The sequence below is a fragment of the Ylistrum balloti genome, unplaced genomic scaffold, assembly GCF_031769215.1.
Source record: "Ylistrum balloti isolate Yb309-2 unplaced genomic scaffold, AGI_CSIRO_Ybal_v1 Utg370398, whole genome shotgun sequence".
Taxonomy (NCBI): domain Eukaryota; kingdom Metazoa; phylum Mollusca; class Bivalvia; order Pectinida; family Pectinidae; genus Ylistrum; species Ylistrum balloti.
Window position 1 is genome coordinate 616,045 of NW_026782274.1, and position 17,146 is coordinate 633,190.

The window sequence follows — 17,146 nt, forward strand, 5'->3', positions numbered from 1 at the left end:
ACAGACAGACTGTCGGCTAGTCAGACAGTCAAACAGGGTGATTCCAATATACCCCTCCAAACATTGTTGCAGAGGGTATAATAACCTTAAACTGCCAAATTCAAGACCGCCGCCTGTCGGCCATTTCATTTTTCTGCTCGGTCCAAAAATCAAACAGTCATAACTAGGGATCAAGGGGAACCTATATATTAAATTTGAGCAAGATCCATGAAGTGCACTTCTCCTTGTTGAGATCTATCTTCTTTTAAAGTTTTATGTTGATACCACTTAGTTTTTGTGTTATGCTCCAGAGAAAATTACGACAGATGTGTGGACAAACAGACAGACAGACGGACACACAGATGGAGAAATAGACGAAGCAGTGACTATATAATCTCCCTTCTGGGAGCATAAAAAATCCTACATGAAAAGAAACTCATATACGAACATCACAACAACCTGCATAAACAAGAAACATAGATGTCTATTTCCACAACTATTTAATTCACAATTACGATCACATATTGATATTGAAATACAGTGATTTCTCAAACACCAGATTACCATGATATCTTAAGTACATGACCTGGACTGCAGAGATCCTGCATCAGATAGGTTAAACAGGCTGGTAAATGTGTTGTAGTTAGCATCATTGTTGAAGAACTTAATAAAGTTAGGCTTAAATTTGCACAATGTTTAATTTGATTATGATGCACTTATTTCTGTAAGTTGTCTTCCTTGATGGTCCTCGAATACCCAGCATCAATTAACCCTTCTCTATCTGTGACACCTGTATTGCCTGGTGATTATCCATCATACAGCATCCGTTCACACTTCATATCATGGCGACAGCTGCTTTGCTGGTGATCATCAATCTCTCTTCCATATCACTGTGACAGCTGCTTTTCCTTGTGATCATCAATCTCTCTTCCAAATCACTGTGACAGCTGCTTTGCTGGTGATCATCAATCTCTCTTCCATATCACTGTGACAGCTGCTTTTCCTTGTGATCATCAATCTCTCTTCCATATCACTGTGACAGCTGCTTTGCTGGTGATCATTTATCTCTCCTCCATATCATTGTGAAAGCTGCTTTGCTTGTTATCATCAATCTCCCTTTCATATCACTGTGACAGCTGCTTTTCCTTGTGATCATCAATCTCTCTTCCATACCGATGTGAAACATGCTTTGCCTTATGGTCCTGTTGTAGTGATCCATCAGCAATTCAGATTGCACCATGCATTCACTGTCTCACAATGGTTCCCCTTCCATTTATCTTTCTTTATTGAGTTGATTAACTTGGTGCACAGACCTAAACATGATCTCTGTGGAAGTCTTGCTTGGTGGGGCACATGCATTTAAATGCGTAGTGATCATCAAACAGGCATAATTCATCTATCTTTGCTTTTTACTTGGTTGTCTTTTGGGTTCCAATATCAAGCAACCACTATGCCTCTTGCCTGGCTTATCTCCCCAGTAGACTGTTTGATGAGACAGGTGTTCCTCGGTCAGACACCATCTACTTCAATAACACTTTAGTAGGTGCTCTGTTGGTCTTCATGCCCTTAGCATGTCACAAAAGTGTTCCACCATAGGGATGACTTTCCCAGATTGGGTGGGAAGATGGTATGTACACAGCATTACTCCATGGGGAAGGTTACAGATCATAAGACCATCCCTGTTTCCACCTGATGTGGCATAGATACTGAAAACAGAAAAAAAAAGAATGCAGGAGTCATTGTTATCAATTTCAACAGAGTTCCATAACTTCTTTGCAGACGGGTCAAAATGAAAAGTCATGTACAAGGGTACAAATACATTAGGTGACGGCATTACATAAAAAATTTGAAAAGACTTGATTATAAATGAATGCATAATAGCCAGACAAAATCAAAATGTAGAGGAAAGAACATGTAGATTCCAGAAACCTCACACAAGCTTAGTTGTGTGTATATAATAACAATAAAAATGATGCTGTTGATTGTTTCCTTAATAAGCTCATGATATAAAATTCAGATAACAAGAACTTTAACTATATCAAGCAAACAAATGTATGTACTTTTCTGTACTTGTACTGAGTGGCACAATAAATAGTATCTGAAATATGATAACAGCTGATATTACAAGCAATAATAACAAACAGGTGATGGACAGAAAAAGCACATGATTAAAAAATAAATATGTTCTACAGAAAAGGTGACATGGGCCCATTTCATTTAAACATTCATGAAAACATATATCTTATTTGTTCTTGAAGCAAACTTCTTAATTTGTTGTGTATGAATATCAGAAATTATTACCTGCAGTGAGACCTTTTGTAGACTGTAAAATTGACTTTCTGTCTATTTTTAAACTGAATGGTAAGGGTGTCATTCTGGGTTGCCTGTTGTGATTGTATTTGTCGGAATGCCTGAACAAAATGTTTTGATTCCTCCTGCAAAATAAAAGTTTTATAGTGAATATTGTTCCTCTGGAAAATTCCTAATTATATATAGACTACAGTGCTAATGGGTCACATGAACAAGAGTATTTAGATTTTATAAGATGTATTCATTTTTTTATATAAGTATTCAAATTTCATTTTTTAATAGTCAAAATGCAGAAGGTAATATAGACACCTGTAGCTACATTGAAGATGTAAATGGGTCAATTATGCAGTAGAAACACACACAATGTAAGTATCTAATTATGTTAACAGTGTTATCATACAAGTTAACACGGACAATCCCTTCATTGTGGCACAGTGTATCAGTCAGTACATTGTTCTTGTTTCTATTATCTTGTTTGGTTGCTAGGTTTATTAACTCATCATCAGCCAGGATCATTTTGAGACTGGTCTCCTATAGAAAGTAAGCTGAAGAATACCTTGCTGAACCTCATACAGGAATCCCATCACATATTATCCAGAATGATCCTTTCCAAATTGCAGAGGACATAACCAAGTGATTTATCAAGCATTCTATTTGTTACAACATATGTTGGAAAAAAGGGTGTCACACTAATTGAAAAACAGAGTAAAATGGAAACATGCAGGTTGGATGTATGCGTCTTTACCACAGTAGGGTCGATGTCAAGTTCTCCATAAGTATATGCAGGTTGACCATGTCTAGTCAAGAGGAGTACTCCACTCACTAAATTATGCCTCAACAGCTGATCTGAAACAAACCATTCGGATACACAGTATGATATGGAATCAAAGAGGGCATGGCACATCTAACCTTTAGAATTAGTCAACTTACACAGAGACGTATATATCACGTTATATCGTGTTATATATGTCTCTGACTTACACAAACAGCTGAGCATGTCAGCAGTGAATGATTTATGTCATGTCGATTAAAGTAATTGTTTGCTATGTGTCTCTTCAAGTAAACTTTTCTGCATAACAAACATATCATTCAGTCATATTTCAAGAGATGAATTATCTTGTCACGGTTTGGTTCAGTTTTAATTTTGACTGTCTTTGTTAGGCTTTATGTTGTAGATGTATGGATGACAGATCCTGCAAGCTTAGAAAGATCTACCGCGATCGTGTTAAAACAAATGTATTATTGTATATCAAACAAAACAAGACAATGAACCTTACTCACAGAATGACAGAATATCTATCACATTACACGTCCAAAACTTAGTAAAATATATCTACAATATCGTTTATCGTTTTGTACCTCTTATGAGTTGATCCCAGGTTGGAACAGAATTCATAACTGGTTTAGAAAGTTACTTTTTTCTTTACATTAAGCGTTCGAAATGTCAAGATTTTTCCACTCGGAATACCTTTCATGTTATTATTATCATATCGGGAAACATTTCATCGACCTTGCCTTTACGTTTGGTACTCCTCGGGTTTTGACATTGGCGTAACAGTCAAAGATGGCTTTCCCAGGTAATGTGACCACAAAATTCTACGATTACTTTTCAAGTTGTGTGTAATGATTATTGATCAAAAAGACAAGAATGAAGCAACACATTTTAAAAGTTTAAACATTGATGTGCCTTAATATGATTCATGTAGTGATTTAAATTGAAAAAGGGTGAACAAGTAACTTGTCTATTTTGCCAGGACTTGCAAGCCACATCATGACAATTGATCGATTTGACAATCCGATTACCAATCAACACGAACTTAAGATATATCTAAGTCCGTGAAAACACCAGGATATTGCTTTTTATATTGTTTTATTTTCAAAACTCTTAAGTTCGAGTTGATCACCGTTCATTACTTGTATCTCGATATTAGCTACCCGGTAATCTGTTAAATTTAGTGTTGATGGTACATGATATTGACTAGTTGGAAATGATGTTGATGGAAATATCAGATATCATTTATTTTAAATAGATGGACTTCAAACAAGACAAAAAATAGAATTCAATTGAAATTCATAATAAAATAATATTCTTGTCAATTCATTAGCATTTCGCACACTGTGTATATCAGTGCTAAATACACATCACACTGGTGATTCTTCTCTTGAATGTGACTGTGTTAGTGAGTGAAACATTGTACAAAACTCCATTGTGTTTGTGTTATTAGAACTTCTTTTTTTCTATATATACTCACCAACCTGAAGAATTTGTTTCAGAATCAGTGGAGAATGCTTTGGCAAATGTCAGCTGCATGTATTAAATGACACTGCTTTATTTTTACCCTTTACAGAGACATCATACTGGATGAAGTTCTTTAAGGATGCTGGTATACCAGCTGGAGACTCTGCCAACTATGCAGTGACATTTACAGACAACAGAATCACACGGGACATGCTCCAGGACCTGACAAAGGACTACCTTAACTGTATGGGAATTTCAATCCTGGGCGATGTCATCAACATCCTCAAACATGCCAAGACAGTACACATACAGGTAAAAATATGTCTGTCCAGACAACTTGAATTTAGATACAGGTAAACATGATTTGTATACACTTGAAATTGAAGATATATGTGAAATTGACTTATAATAATGGGTTTTTTTTTGTAATTTCTGAGATGTTTTAGTAAAATGTACTTTACACAACAGTAGGCTGTACATTGGTGATGTGAAAACCATATTAGTGCTTGTTATTGATAGAAATACAATTCTTGGTGTATAGTATGTACAGTAAAGTCACTGTTATACTTGTAACTGAGGTCATTATTTATTTCAATGCCTCTGCTAGGAATCGAACCTGGGACCCCTGGCTTGCTGGTCTGACGCTCAACCAATCGAGCTAAAGAGAAGTTCTCTCTAGCCGAGTGGTATATTGTGGCTAGTATTTTACCAGGGTTACATACTTCCCCTCCGGGAAATAACTTGTCCTCAAGTTTCCAGATGTTACAGCGATGTTGGTAGGGTATGCCTAGTACTATTTCCGGGTCCATACATTGGCACGAATGTAACAGCGGTCATTATTTATTTCAATGCCTCCACTAGGAATCGAACCCAGGACCCCTGGCTCACTAGTCTGATGCTCAACCAAATGAGCTAAAGAGAAGTTCTCTTTAGCTCAATTGGTGGAGCTTCAGACTAGCACATACATACATAAGTTGGGAGGGGGAACATAGTTGCCCCTGAATACACTAATACCACAAAGTATATGTAAATAAAGACTATGTCTATAATATGTATTACATCTTTCATACAAGGGAGAACTAAAATAAATAAAAGGATAAAGTCACACATATTCAAACAATCTGAATTAACATAAATAAGGAACTTATACCCATATAGCTCCAAGTTATACAATTCCTACATATCCAAGATGAGGCTGTACAATCAAACTTGGCAATTTGTTTTTATTTACTTATACCATTCTGTCTATAAACATTATGAAATTCAGTTTTTTCTTCTGTATTCCTCAGGAGCAAAGGGAGAAAACATTAAGGGGCTCACAGCCTTCACCAACCCCAAGGAGATCCACAGGTAAAAAATACAATTCTACTATTACAGGAAGAAATTTATCAAAAACTTCGCATTATTCATTGCAAATGTTTGTTTGAATTGTGATTACATATTGTGATTAATAACATACTATAGCAAAAAAGACTACATGATATAGACATTAATTGATCATAAATCTGCTTCATTCTCATGTTTGTAACAGCTGCCAGTCGGATTGTTGATCATTACCTTGGGAAAGATCCGGATGCAGGCCCAATGAACCTTCCTGTTGTACATGTACCAAAGATATCAAGGGAATTGTCAGCAAGGCTTGGAACACCACCAGGATCAGCCAGTATGTCTTTCATGTGTTCATTATCAAACCTGGGTCTTCTTCTACTCAGTTACATGAACATGTATTGTTATTGATTACTGGAAATAGTTCAACATCTAGGCACTAAATTCAAAATACATTTGTCAAATTAAGAATGAAAAAAAAATATACCAAGAAAAAATTTCTAAAGATATATTTAGAGCAAAATGAATTACATTTGCTGAAACTATCTTTGCTTAAAGAGACTTTATTAAATACATGTTTTTTTTTAGCAGAATTTCTTTGAAAGATGGTTGTTATAATTCCAAGCTTGGAGATAAATTTTTATGTTGAAATGATGCTAATTTTTGATATTTGACACAGGGTCCTCTCCAGTTCCAACATCAAGAAATATCAGTAAAATTAAGCTGAACCCTAAAAAACTTGAGGAAGTTGTACCTGTGCCAAAATCTCGACGAGTGTTCCCTGAACATGAAGGAAAGTACAAGATTACTATGCCTGCTGGAACCACGGCAAAGACACAAAAAATATTAAAAGCGAAATCAGGTCAGTTTCATCTAAATTTTGTCATTATTTTAAAAAAAAAGTGAAAGCTGTATAATTACATAAATTATGAAGAAAAAAATGTTGATATGCTCTAAATTCTCAATATGAACAACATTATCATGTTGTATCAGTTTTGATTTCAGAGAAAATTTTCTTGAATAAAGTGATCTTTTCTTTGACTGTTAAATAATAATGGTAATTAGATTCTTACCTTTAAGGAGAGGCCGTAACATTTCCCAGGTAATGAAGACATTGCAATGTAATTTGACATTTCCTAGTTCTTGCAATAGTTACAAGGTCAACACATTATCACCTCAAAGTCAGTGATGGACTTATCCTCAGGACAATGGAGTAACATTTATTTGTGATTCTGGATAATTCTGCTGAGATAGATATTGATGGATTTACAACAAGGCATGAGCTTATTGTCGAATAAACACCCTAATAATTTCTACAGTAAATATATGAATATGGGGTTTTTTTCAGCGGTAAAGTCAACAAAGAGAAAATGTCATGTGATCTGATTGATGTTTGTTTTAAACAGGGTCAAGTGTCAAGGGAAATTCTGTGTTCAATAGACTAGGGGCAGACAACAAAGGCAGATCAACCACATTTACAGAAGGTGGAGGGATGATCATTAAGTCTGCCAGTGCTGAGGTAAAGAACTGCACCAAACTGATAGTGATAACAGAAAAAACATGTGTTAAAGTTATTTTTGAGTAATGCATTTTTATGTATTTCATGTTTTTGTCTTTTGCTACATGCCTTTATTGATTCCCTTATTCTGGTGTAAACACTACCAGTGTACTTAAGAAGTATTTTCTCATGTCGTCAGTCATACTTGTCATTTAGATAACATCTTCATGGTCAAACAAGGTCGATAGATGTTATAGCCTTGAAATCTAAATTTCTGCATTTATCTTTAAGTTTTAAACTGGCCTGTTGCGTCCTTCTGTGGTTTAGCCTTGCTATCCCTGAACCCGGTATTTATACTTAGGTGCCAGATGTCAGTAGCGTTTCGTCCTCCTTTTCTATATTCAGCTTATTCTGTGAAAAAGCCAATTTCATTCAAAAGAAAATGTTTTTTATGTGAGCAATTACATATAGAAGCAATTATATCATTGAAAGATGACCTTATTTTAAAAGTGTCAGATTTTCAATTTGATCTTATCTTACAACTGTCAGATTTTTAATTTGACCTTATTTTACAACTGTCAGATTTTAAATTCGACCTTATTTTACAACTGTCAGATATTCAATTTGACTTTTTGAAAAATTATTTGTTCAACACTATATAAGTTAATACTATCACCGCAGTCCTCAGTGTTCAGTCGACTTGGAGGCAAGAAGGCAGTAAAGCGAGCTGCCACATCAACATCTATGGATGAGGAGGACGATGACGAAGATGGAGAGCCACTAGGATACGCTGGAGTCCTCAAGTCTACTCCCTCCCCAGTTAAACGTAATAAGGTTGTCCTCACAACATCTACTGTCTCCGTTACAAAAACAGGTACAAATCTTTAGAGAATTGATTTGAGTTAGGTCCAAGAATTTGATAAATATTGTATTATGATATTAATCTTGGTTTTTGGTGATTTAATCGTCTTTATATTGAAGTAAAGGACTTATTAGTAATGGAAAGTGACCAAAAGTATAGAAGTATTTCCCAGAATTAACCTTTATAAAATTAATTCTCCAGACAAGAAAAAAGGATATTGTAATTATGCAGGTCTCTCCATTTGATCTCTGTCTCAGCATTACATATTACAGATCTAAAGGTCAAATTCTTCGTAATTGTTGAAAGGAAATGTGATTCTGCTATTTAACTCCAATAGTTACTTAGACAAACTTGGCTTCAAAGTCAGATACTTTATTGCTAGGAATAGAAATTCAGTTTCTCTTGTACAGAGCAAACTCAGATTTCATGCATGGCTTTGTTTTCAGGTGGGAATTCGTAATCAGATCTGAGATTTAAAGGTCAACAATACATAAGATAGCAAATTCTTGATTAGTTGAAACACCTCTAAATATATTATGATGTTACTCTGAAACAGGCAGAATCCAAACATGTATTATGAATATAATAATTACATACTCTGTAATTTTTGACCAGTCAGAAGCACAAATTGCATTGTAAGGGACAGCATTTAAAAAATTTTAATTGATGGCTTATATTAAGTTGACTTGGTAGGCAAACATTTATGTGAAAGAGAATGCTGCTATAATTAAAATGTGTGTCTACAAAATAATAAGTGTGTTATCAAAAACCACAAATCTGGAATATCAAATAATTCAAATCCATACAAGTGTTAGTATACCAGATCCTCACAGTATCTCTGCTTATCTGTATTTATAATTTGAGACTAGAAAAAGTATCTGTTTTGAAAGTAAGTCTTTCAGTTCCAGTATTTGATGATTTGGAATAATTTATACTACTTCCTCCCTAGCTGGTCCTACAGCTGTAAAATCTCCCACAACTGAGGGAATCTTTGGGGCAGTTGCATCAAGGAGTCTACAGGACCGATTAGGTAAGAAGGTGGGAGTTAGCTGTGCTGTGTCCAGTACGACATCTGAGGAAGGAGATAAGCCTGTCCGAAAGAAATCAGGTTGGTAGTTATAAAGCTGTAAAGTATTCAAATAAGAAATATTTTGTCCTTTCTTGTACATTAGCTGTGATTGTAATTGTTTTTTTAAATTCTATACAGATGTATTTCTTGTTATAATCAGTTATTTTCTTGGGTTTCTTTTCTCTCTTTTTTTTTTTTTTTGCGATTCAGCTACAAAAGTTGTTTGTAATGCCATGCCATACCATTGTCAATATTTATCGAAATTGCAGGGATTCAGAAACGTCTAGGCGAACAGAAAGTTACCTCCAGTACAAAGCCTGCTCCTAAGATCACCAACCTCAAAGCAACAGGAGCAGAAAAGAAAGGATCAGGTGTATTCAGCCGACTAGGAAAGAAGGCCACTTCATGACAACCCTAACACCAGTGGATTTGTTGTATAGGTGCTTCAGTATTCAGCAACACATGTTTGAAGTAGAAGGTGATCTTATGACCTTTGACATAGTTGAAAGGTTCAGTTAGGAATTTTGATCTCTTTACTATGGTAGTATGATGTATATCACTTAACACACATACTATATGAAATGTACAGATGTAGGATCTATACATAACATCTTATAAAATCAGGGTCACCCAGTTCATAAAAGTCAAGGTCATCTTACGTAAAAAAAAAAAGAGCCAGTCAGTGTCTGATCAGTGTAATGTTTACATGAGTTATGAGTCAGTAGATCATCTTTGAAATCAAAGAACTGCCATGTCAATACACCTATCTTCTGTTCATCCTTTGAGTATCTTACAGCAAGCTTGTTGGTCCCAGAAGATATTCCTGACCAATTGTTAGGCTTATACCTATTCTTTGAAAAGTCAACTTTGACCTTTATGCTGCCAAGTGGTTCTTTTTATTTTTATCAAAGTGGTCACAAGTGTGCATACTTCTGTACTTGTTCCCAGAAAAAGTATGGAAAACGGAGCAGAAGAAGTACATATAAATGTATGTACCTATATTATTTGTAGTTTTCTGGCTTATAAAGGTAAAGGTATTGTACATTTCACCTACAGATGTACTGCTAGCAAGGTAATGCTCAATTCTTAAATTATAAAGATAAAAGCTGTTGACTTTGTTCACTGTATTGCCATTAGATATTCTGGTTTTATGTGCAAGTTCAGGTTTTATGTTCTGCTTATGTGAAATGGAATTAACTATTATGTGACCGGAGAACAATTGTAATAGGATTCCTTTAGCAGACCTATTAAGATTTTTACCCAACTTGTCAGACAGGTTTGACGAGAATGAGGAGGTAAATTGAATGAGGGTGAAGGTCGTTTAGTACTACACTGATTGTATGATTAGGTAAAGTTCATTAGGATTTTGATATATATCAAGGTAGATGTCATGGAGTACCATTGTTAGGTAAAGTTTGAGCATGAAAGTAGATCATCATACTCAATACATTGTATTTCACACTAACATAGTGGATTAGACGTATATATGTGTGATTGTTAGTGGTATAATTTGTGACAAGGACTATCATACAGTATGGAAGGATGAAAGTTGCATTAACTCGAGGATTACAAACATCAGTTGTAATGATATTTTATATACAATGTGAAGTAAATGTAATATTTACGTTATAGAATTCCATGATCATCAGTTTCTATAAGTGGAAAACCTGTTGATGCCAGAGAGATATTAAGTATTTTTAAGATCTGACACTTTGTGAACTGATTATCGTTTGTTGTTGGATTTGATATTAAAGTTTCCATAATCATTTCTATTCCCCGGAAACAGTACAAAGTTGTCAGTAGCTTTTATTCCTAGCAGTAAACAGTCAAATCTCTTTCTCAGGAAACCGTACAGCTATTCAGTCTTAACAGATCATCCCTACTAAATAATTCAGTCATCTTTGTGTTCCTGGTTGTCATATAATTATAGATATGCAGCCTTCGTACTTTCCAGTCATTGATTCAGACTCATTCAGTTGAAGTAAATACTGGTACATATATGTTGAAAGATAAATCCCAAATTACAGAAACAGCACTGCCTGGTAGACAATCCAGTTACTTACCTTTATGCCCGGTAAATAATCCAGCTACTTACCTTTATTCCCGGTAAATAATCCAGCTACTTACCTTTATTCCCGGTAAATAATCCAGCTACTTACCTTTATTCCCAGTAAATAATCCAGCTACTTACCTTTATTCCCGGTAAATAATCCAGCTACTTACCATTATTCTCAGTAAATAATCCAGCTACTTACCTTTATTCTCAGTAAATAATCCAGCTACTTACCTTTATTCTCAGTAAATAATCCAGCTACTTACCATTATTCTCAGTAAATAATCCAGCTATTAACCTTTATTCCCAGTAAATAATCCAGCTACTTACCATTATTCTCAGTAAATAATCCAGCTACTTACCTTTATGCCCGGTAAATAATCCAGCTACTTACCTTTATTCCCAGTAAATAATCCAGCTACTTACCTTTGTTCGAAATAAATAATCCAGCTATTAACCTTTCTTCCCAGTAAATAATCCAGCTATCATGATTCCCTTGGAAAAAGGTCTATCTTGACAAAGAATGACAAGAAAGTGGGCAACCAGATTAGTGGTGTGTTGATACTGGGATGACCAAATAAGTGGCATTTTAGATATTAGGGCTAACCAAATTAGTGATGACTGGATACTTGGACACCCAGTTTAGTGGTGGCTGGTATATTGGGACTCCCAGTTAAGTGGCATCTAGATATTGGAATGCCCAGTTTAGTGGTGGCTGGTATATTGGGACGACCAAACTAGTGATGACTGGATACTTGGACTCCCAGTTTAGTGGTGGCTGGTATATTGGGACAATCAAACTAGTGATGACTGGATACTTGGACGCCTAGTTAAGTAGTGGCTGGTATATTGGGACTCCCAGTTTAGTGGTGGCTGGTATATTGGGATGACCAAACTAGTGATGACTGGATACTTGGACGCCTAGTTAAGTAGTGGCTGGTATATTGGGACTCCCAGTTTAGTGGTGGCTGGTATATTGGGATGACCAAACTAGTGATGACTGGATACTTGGACGCCTAGTTAAGTGGTGGCTGGTATATTGGGACTCCCAGTTTAGTGGTGGCTGGTATATTGGGACTCCCAGTTAAGTGGCATCTAGATATTGGAATGCCCAGTTTAGTGGTGGCTGCATATTGGAATGCCCAGTTTAGTGGTGGCTGGTATATTGTGATGACCAAACTAGTGATGACTGGATACTTGGACTCCCAGTTTAGTGGTAGCTGGTATATTGGGATTCCCAGTTTAGTGGTGGCTGTTATATTGGGATTCCCAGTTTAGTGGTAGCTGTTATATTGGGATTCCCAGTTTAGTGGTGGCTGGTATATTGGGATTCCCAGTTTAGTGGTAGCTGGTTTATTGGGATTCCCAGTTTAGTGGTGGCTGTTATATTGGGATTCCCAGTTTAGTGGTAGCTGGTTTATTGGGATTCCCAGTTTAGTGGTGGCTGTTATATTGGGATTCCCAGTTTAGTGGTGGCTGTTATATTGGGATTCCCAGTTTAGTGGTGGCTGGTATATTGTGATGACCAAACTAGTGATGACTGGATACTTGGACTCCCAGTTTAGTGGTAGCTGGTATATTGGGACTCCCAGTTTAGTGGTGGCTGTTATATTGGACTCCCAGTTTAGTGGTGGCTGTTATATTGGGATTCCCAGTTTAGTGGTGGCTGGTATATTGGGACTCCCAGTTTAGTGGTAGCTGTTATATTGGGATTCCCAGTTTAGTGGTGGCTGGTATATTGGGATTCCCAGTTTAGTGGTGGCTGTTATATTGGGATTCCCAGTTTAGTGGTGGCTGTTATATTGGGATTCCCTGTTTAGTGGTGGCTGTTATATTGGGATTCCCAGTTTAGTGGTGGCTGGTATATTGGGATTCCCAGTTTAGTGGTGGCTGGTTTATTGGGATTCCCAGTTTAGTGGTGGCTGTTATATTGGGATTCCCAGTTTAGTGGTGGCTGGTATATTGGGATTCCCAGTTTAGTGGTAGCTGTTATATTGGGATTCCCAGTTTAGTGGTGGCTGGTATATTGGGACTCCCAGTTTAGTGGTGGCTGGTATATTGGGACTCCCAGTTTAGTGGTGGCTGTTATATTGGGATTCCCAGTTTAGTGGTGGCTGGTATATTGGGATTCCCAGTTTAGTGGTGGCTGGTATATTGGGATTCCCAGTTTAGTGGTGGCTGTTATATTGGGATTCCCAGTTTAGTGGTGGCTGGTATATTGGGATTCCCAGTTTAGTGGTGGCTGGTATATTGGGATTCCCAGTTTAGTGGTGGCTGGTATATTGGGATTCCCAGTTTAGTGGTGGCTGTTATATTGGGATTCCCAGTTTAGTGGTGGCTGGTATATTGGGATTCCCAGTTTAGTGGTGGCTGGTATATTGGGATTCCCAGTTTAGTGGTGGCTGGTATATTGGGATTCCCAGTTTAGTGGTGGCTGGTATATTGGGATTCCCAGTTTAGTGGTGGCTGGTATATTGGGATTCCCAGTTTAGTGGTGGCTGTTATATTGGGATTCCCAGTTTAGTGGTGGCTGTTATATTGGGATTCCCAGTTTAGTGGTGGCTGGTATATTGGGATTCCCAGTTTAGTGGTGGCTGGTATATTGGGATTCCCAGTTTAGTGGTGGCTGGTTTATTGGGATTCCCTGTTTAGTGGTGGCTGGTTTATTGGGATTCCCTGTTTAGTGGTGGCTGGTTTATTGGGATTCCCAGTTTAGTGGTGGCTGGTTTATTGGGATTCCCTGTTTAGTGGTGGCTGGTTTATTGGGATTCCCTGTTTAGTGGTAGCTGGTTTATTGGGATTCTCAGTTTAGTTGTATCTGGTTTATTGGGATTCCCAGTTTAGTGGTGGCTGGTATATTGGGATTCCCAGTTTAGTGGTGGCTGGTATATTGGGATTCCCAGTTTAGTGGTGGCTGTTATATTGGGATTCCCAGTTTAGTGGTGGCTGGTTTATTGGGATTCCCAGTTTAGTGGTGGCTGGTATATTGGGATTCCCTGTTTAGTGGTAGCTGGTTTATTGGGATTCCCAGTTTAGTGGTGGCTGGTTTATTGGGATTCCCTGTTTAGTGGTATCTGGTTTATTGGGATTCTCAGTTTAGTGGTATCTGGTTTATTGGGATTCCCAGTTTAGTGGTGGCTGGTTTATTGGGATTCCCAGTTTAGTGGTGGCTGGTTTATTGGGATTCCCAGTTTAGTGGTGGCTGGTATATTGGGATTCCCAGTTTAGTGGTGGCTGGTTTATTGGGATTCCCAGTTTAGTGGTGGCTGGTTTATTGGGATTCCCAGTTTAGTGGTGGCTGGTTTATTGGGATTCCCAGTTTAGTGGTGGCTGGTATATTGGGACTCCCAGTTTAGTGGTATCTGGTTTATTGGGATTCCCTGTTTAGTGGTAGCTGGTTTATTGGGACGCCCAGTTTAGTGGTGGCTGGTATATTGGGACAACCACAGTGAATGGATAAAGGGTCAGTACAGTAAAGAAGATAGGTGCACTTACTTCACCCATTAAAGAATTGCTTACTGAACTGAATTGCCTATACAATCAGGTTTGGTAGTTGTGGCAGAATAATGAAGTAGCTAGGTTATTGGTGGCTGAACTGAAGCAGCCAGCTTTCTGGTGACTGGAAAGGAAATATAAGATGAGATAAATGTTATTTCATTTCACAATACATAGATAATGTGTTCTGCAGAGGTTTTGATTAGTGACAGCTGGAGGGAAATTAATTACAGTAAATATAGACCCTGGATTTCCATCTAGATTTGCTATATAACTATTTTATTTTCACTGGATTTATGAAGCTCAGCTGTGTATATAACATGGTCTACATATTTTGATAGCATGGAATTTATGTTTACAACATTGCTGCTTGAAAGCTGTCAGAACTACAACCAGGAGTTGTCAGATAACAGATCCTTTTATTGGGCATTAACAAAGTATATATTTTTGTACATGTATTGTACATCTATTGACATTTAAGTGTTTACCTTTGTGATTGTAACAGTTGGATGCACGAACACTTCATTTTGTATAGAGAACAAAAGTGTTGAATATTAGGTTTTCTGTTATCAAAATGGATGATAAAGTCCTATCACTTCTTGTCACTACAAGTAAATCGTTTCTTAAAAGTAACAAGTTTTCAATATTTTGCAGACTTAATTTGTATGGAAATTAGTAAAAATGGTGATGTTATTTCCTTGTATGTTTTAAAATGCTTTAACAATGTTTACACAATACAGTTTTGACAGAAATCTTGTTTAAACGATCATTACAATGATAGATGAGCTGATCAGTGGCCTCCTGGATTACTGAAGGCTTTGACACTAATGTGGTTAGATTTTTTTTTTATCCGTTGGAGTATATCGGCAGATCTTCCCCCCGGAGAAGACTATTGAGACTTTGCAGATGATTTCTATATTTTCTCTGTTACATTGTCAGTGTTTAGTTTACAAGCACCAAAGTTTTACATTTAATCCAATTTACTACCAGCTCACTTTGCATTTGCTTTTCAGGCTACATTCGAAAGAACTTGCCAACATAGGTGTAGTCGAAAGTCTTTTTACGATACATCCCTTTTACTTTGTCGTTTTTAAGCTAACAATAAAGTATTGTCTGCAATATTTTGTTCATCAAGAATTTCTAGTCTGCAGTGACATTATTTTGTGAATATCAGAAATTTGTGTTATTTTTACCTCCCATGTCATAGTGTGCTTGTCTAATTGGTGATATGATTTTGAGAAAGTGGAAAGTGTAGTACAGTAAATCTCTAAATAAAAACTATTTCCGATGTCTCTAGTTATGTTTTCATTGTTTAAATTGTCTCAATGCACTTCACATTTTTTCTTTGAAAGAAGATAGGTGCACTTACTTCACCCATTAAAGAATTGCTTACTGAACTGAATTGCCTACACAATATTCAGTCTTTCAGCACTTGGCCTCTTATATACCAGCCATAAAGGAATACATGTTTGAAATAAATGTCATTTTAAATTTGAATTGTGATTTCTTTAACCACAGTTTTTTTTCAACTCATTTCATGTTGAAATGTTTGCCAGTAAATAGTTTTATAAAGCATACCCCTATATGTTAAGACCACAGTGCACTTACGAGGTCAAAAATGGTACAAGACACTTAAAAAGATAGAAATATCTTAGTATGTGGGTACATATTTCTGCCATTTGTAGCTCACTATCAAGATGGACTTTTCAAATTAACCTTCTTTAATCCATCCTTCAACAACTCTTCTCAGAGGTGCTGAAGTGTCTTCTCTTCAAAGGTATGAAGAGAAGCTGAAGTGTCTTCTCTTCAGAGGTGCTGAAGTGTCTTCTCTTCAAAGGTATGAAGAGAAGCTGAAGTGTCTTCTCTTCAGAGGTGCTGGAATGTTTTCTCTTCAGAGGTGAAATTGGCTTCTGTGCAATTTTTAGTTATGATCATTAATGCAGCAAATAACTACATAGTAGCTTATTACCTGTTTATTAAAAAAGTTATCGCCATTTTGACTTACCACCCATTGGTGGGGCATATTACAGTATAACATCATCCGTGTATCTGTCATATACTTTTGTCTGTAGATCTCTCAGTTTCAACTTATTTCTTTAACCTTTGTAGGCTTTATCACTTTACAAGTTATGCTATCCTGAACATCAGTTAGATTTTACTGTATTTAGAAGAGTTGCTGCCCCTTGTTTTCCTGATGTTAATTTTGTCTGGAAATCTGATTTCAACTGAGTTCTTTCAAATTTTGTAGGCATAATCTCCACAACATCAAGTGTTTTTTTCCTGCAGTTAGATTCAGAAGTTATTGCCCTATGCTT

At 36.6% G+C, this 17,146-nt stretch overlaps 2 protein-coding genes across 2 annotated transcripts; one reads left to right on the forward strand and one right to left on the reverse strand.

The window, feature by feature from the left end:
• Positions 1 to 462: 462 nt before the first annotated feature.
• On the reverse strand, positions 463 to 3,719 carry LOC132554380 (uncharacterized). The gene is made up of 4 exons (XM_060218687.1): positions 3,649 to 3,719; positions 3,035 to 3,135; positions 2,281 to 2,414; positions 463 to 1,685 (listed from the first exon to the last, which is right to left on the reverse strand). The coding sequence occupies exons 1-4, from the start codon at positions 3,683 to 3,685 to the stop codon at positions 1,538 to 1,540; spliced, it is 420 nt and encodes a 139-aa protein (XP_060074670.1). The 5' UTR covers positions 3,686 to 3,719; the 3' UTR covers positions 463 to 1,537.
• A 134-nt stretch (positions 3,720 to 3,853) lies between these two features.
• On the forward strand, positions 3,854 to 16,119 carry LOC132554377 (uncharacterized protein C19orf47-like). Its single transcript, XM_060218684.1, has 9 exons — positions 3,854 to 3,866; positions 4,638 to 4,840; positions 5,818 to 5,878; positions 6,060 to 6,191; positions 6,534 to 6,716; positions 7,261 to 7,373; positions 8,034 to 8,226; positions 9,164 to 9,322; positions 9,553 to 16,119. Exons 1-9 carry the CDS (start codon positions 3,854 to 3,856, stop codon positions 9,690 to 9,692), a joined length of 1,197 nt encoding a protein of 398 aa, XP_060074667.1. The 3' UTR covers positions 9,693 to 16,119.
• Positions 16,120 to 17,146: the final 1,027 nt, after the last annotated feature.

Excerpts from the sequence above, each read along its gene's own strand:
- LOC132554380 (XM_060218687.1), bottom strand. The coding sequence starts at position 3,685 with ATGAATTCTGTTCCAACCTGGGATCAACTCATAAGAG. Across the intron at positions 2,415-3,034 it reads TTGACATCGACCCTACTGTG|GAGGAATCAAAACATTTTGT; the intron begins GTAAAGACGCAT and ends TTTATTTTGCAG. Across the intron at positions 1,686-2,280 it reads TACAAAAGGTCTCACTGCAG|TATCTATGCCACATCAGGTG; the intron begins GTAATAATTTCT and ends TTCTGTTTTCAG.
- LOC132554377 (XM_060218684.1), top strand. Across the intron at positions 4,841-5,817 it reads CCAAGACAGTACACATACAG|GAGCAAAGGGAGAAAACATT; the intron begins GTAAAAATATGT and ends TGTATTCCTCAG. Across the intron at positions 7,374-8,033 it reads TTAAGTCTGCCAGTGCTGAG|TCCTCAGTGTTCAGTCGACT; the intron begins GTAAAGAACTGC and ends CTATCACCGCAG.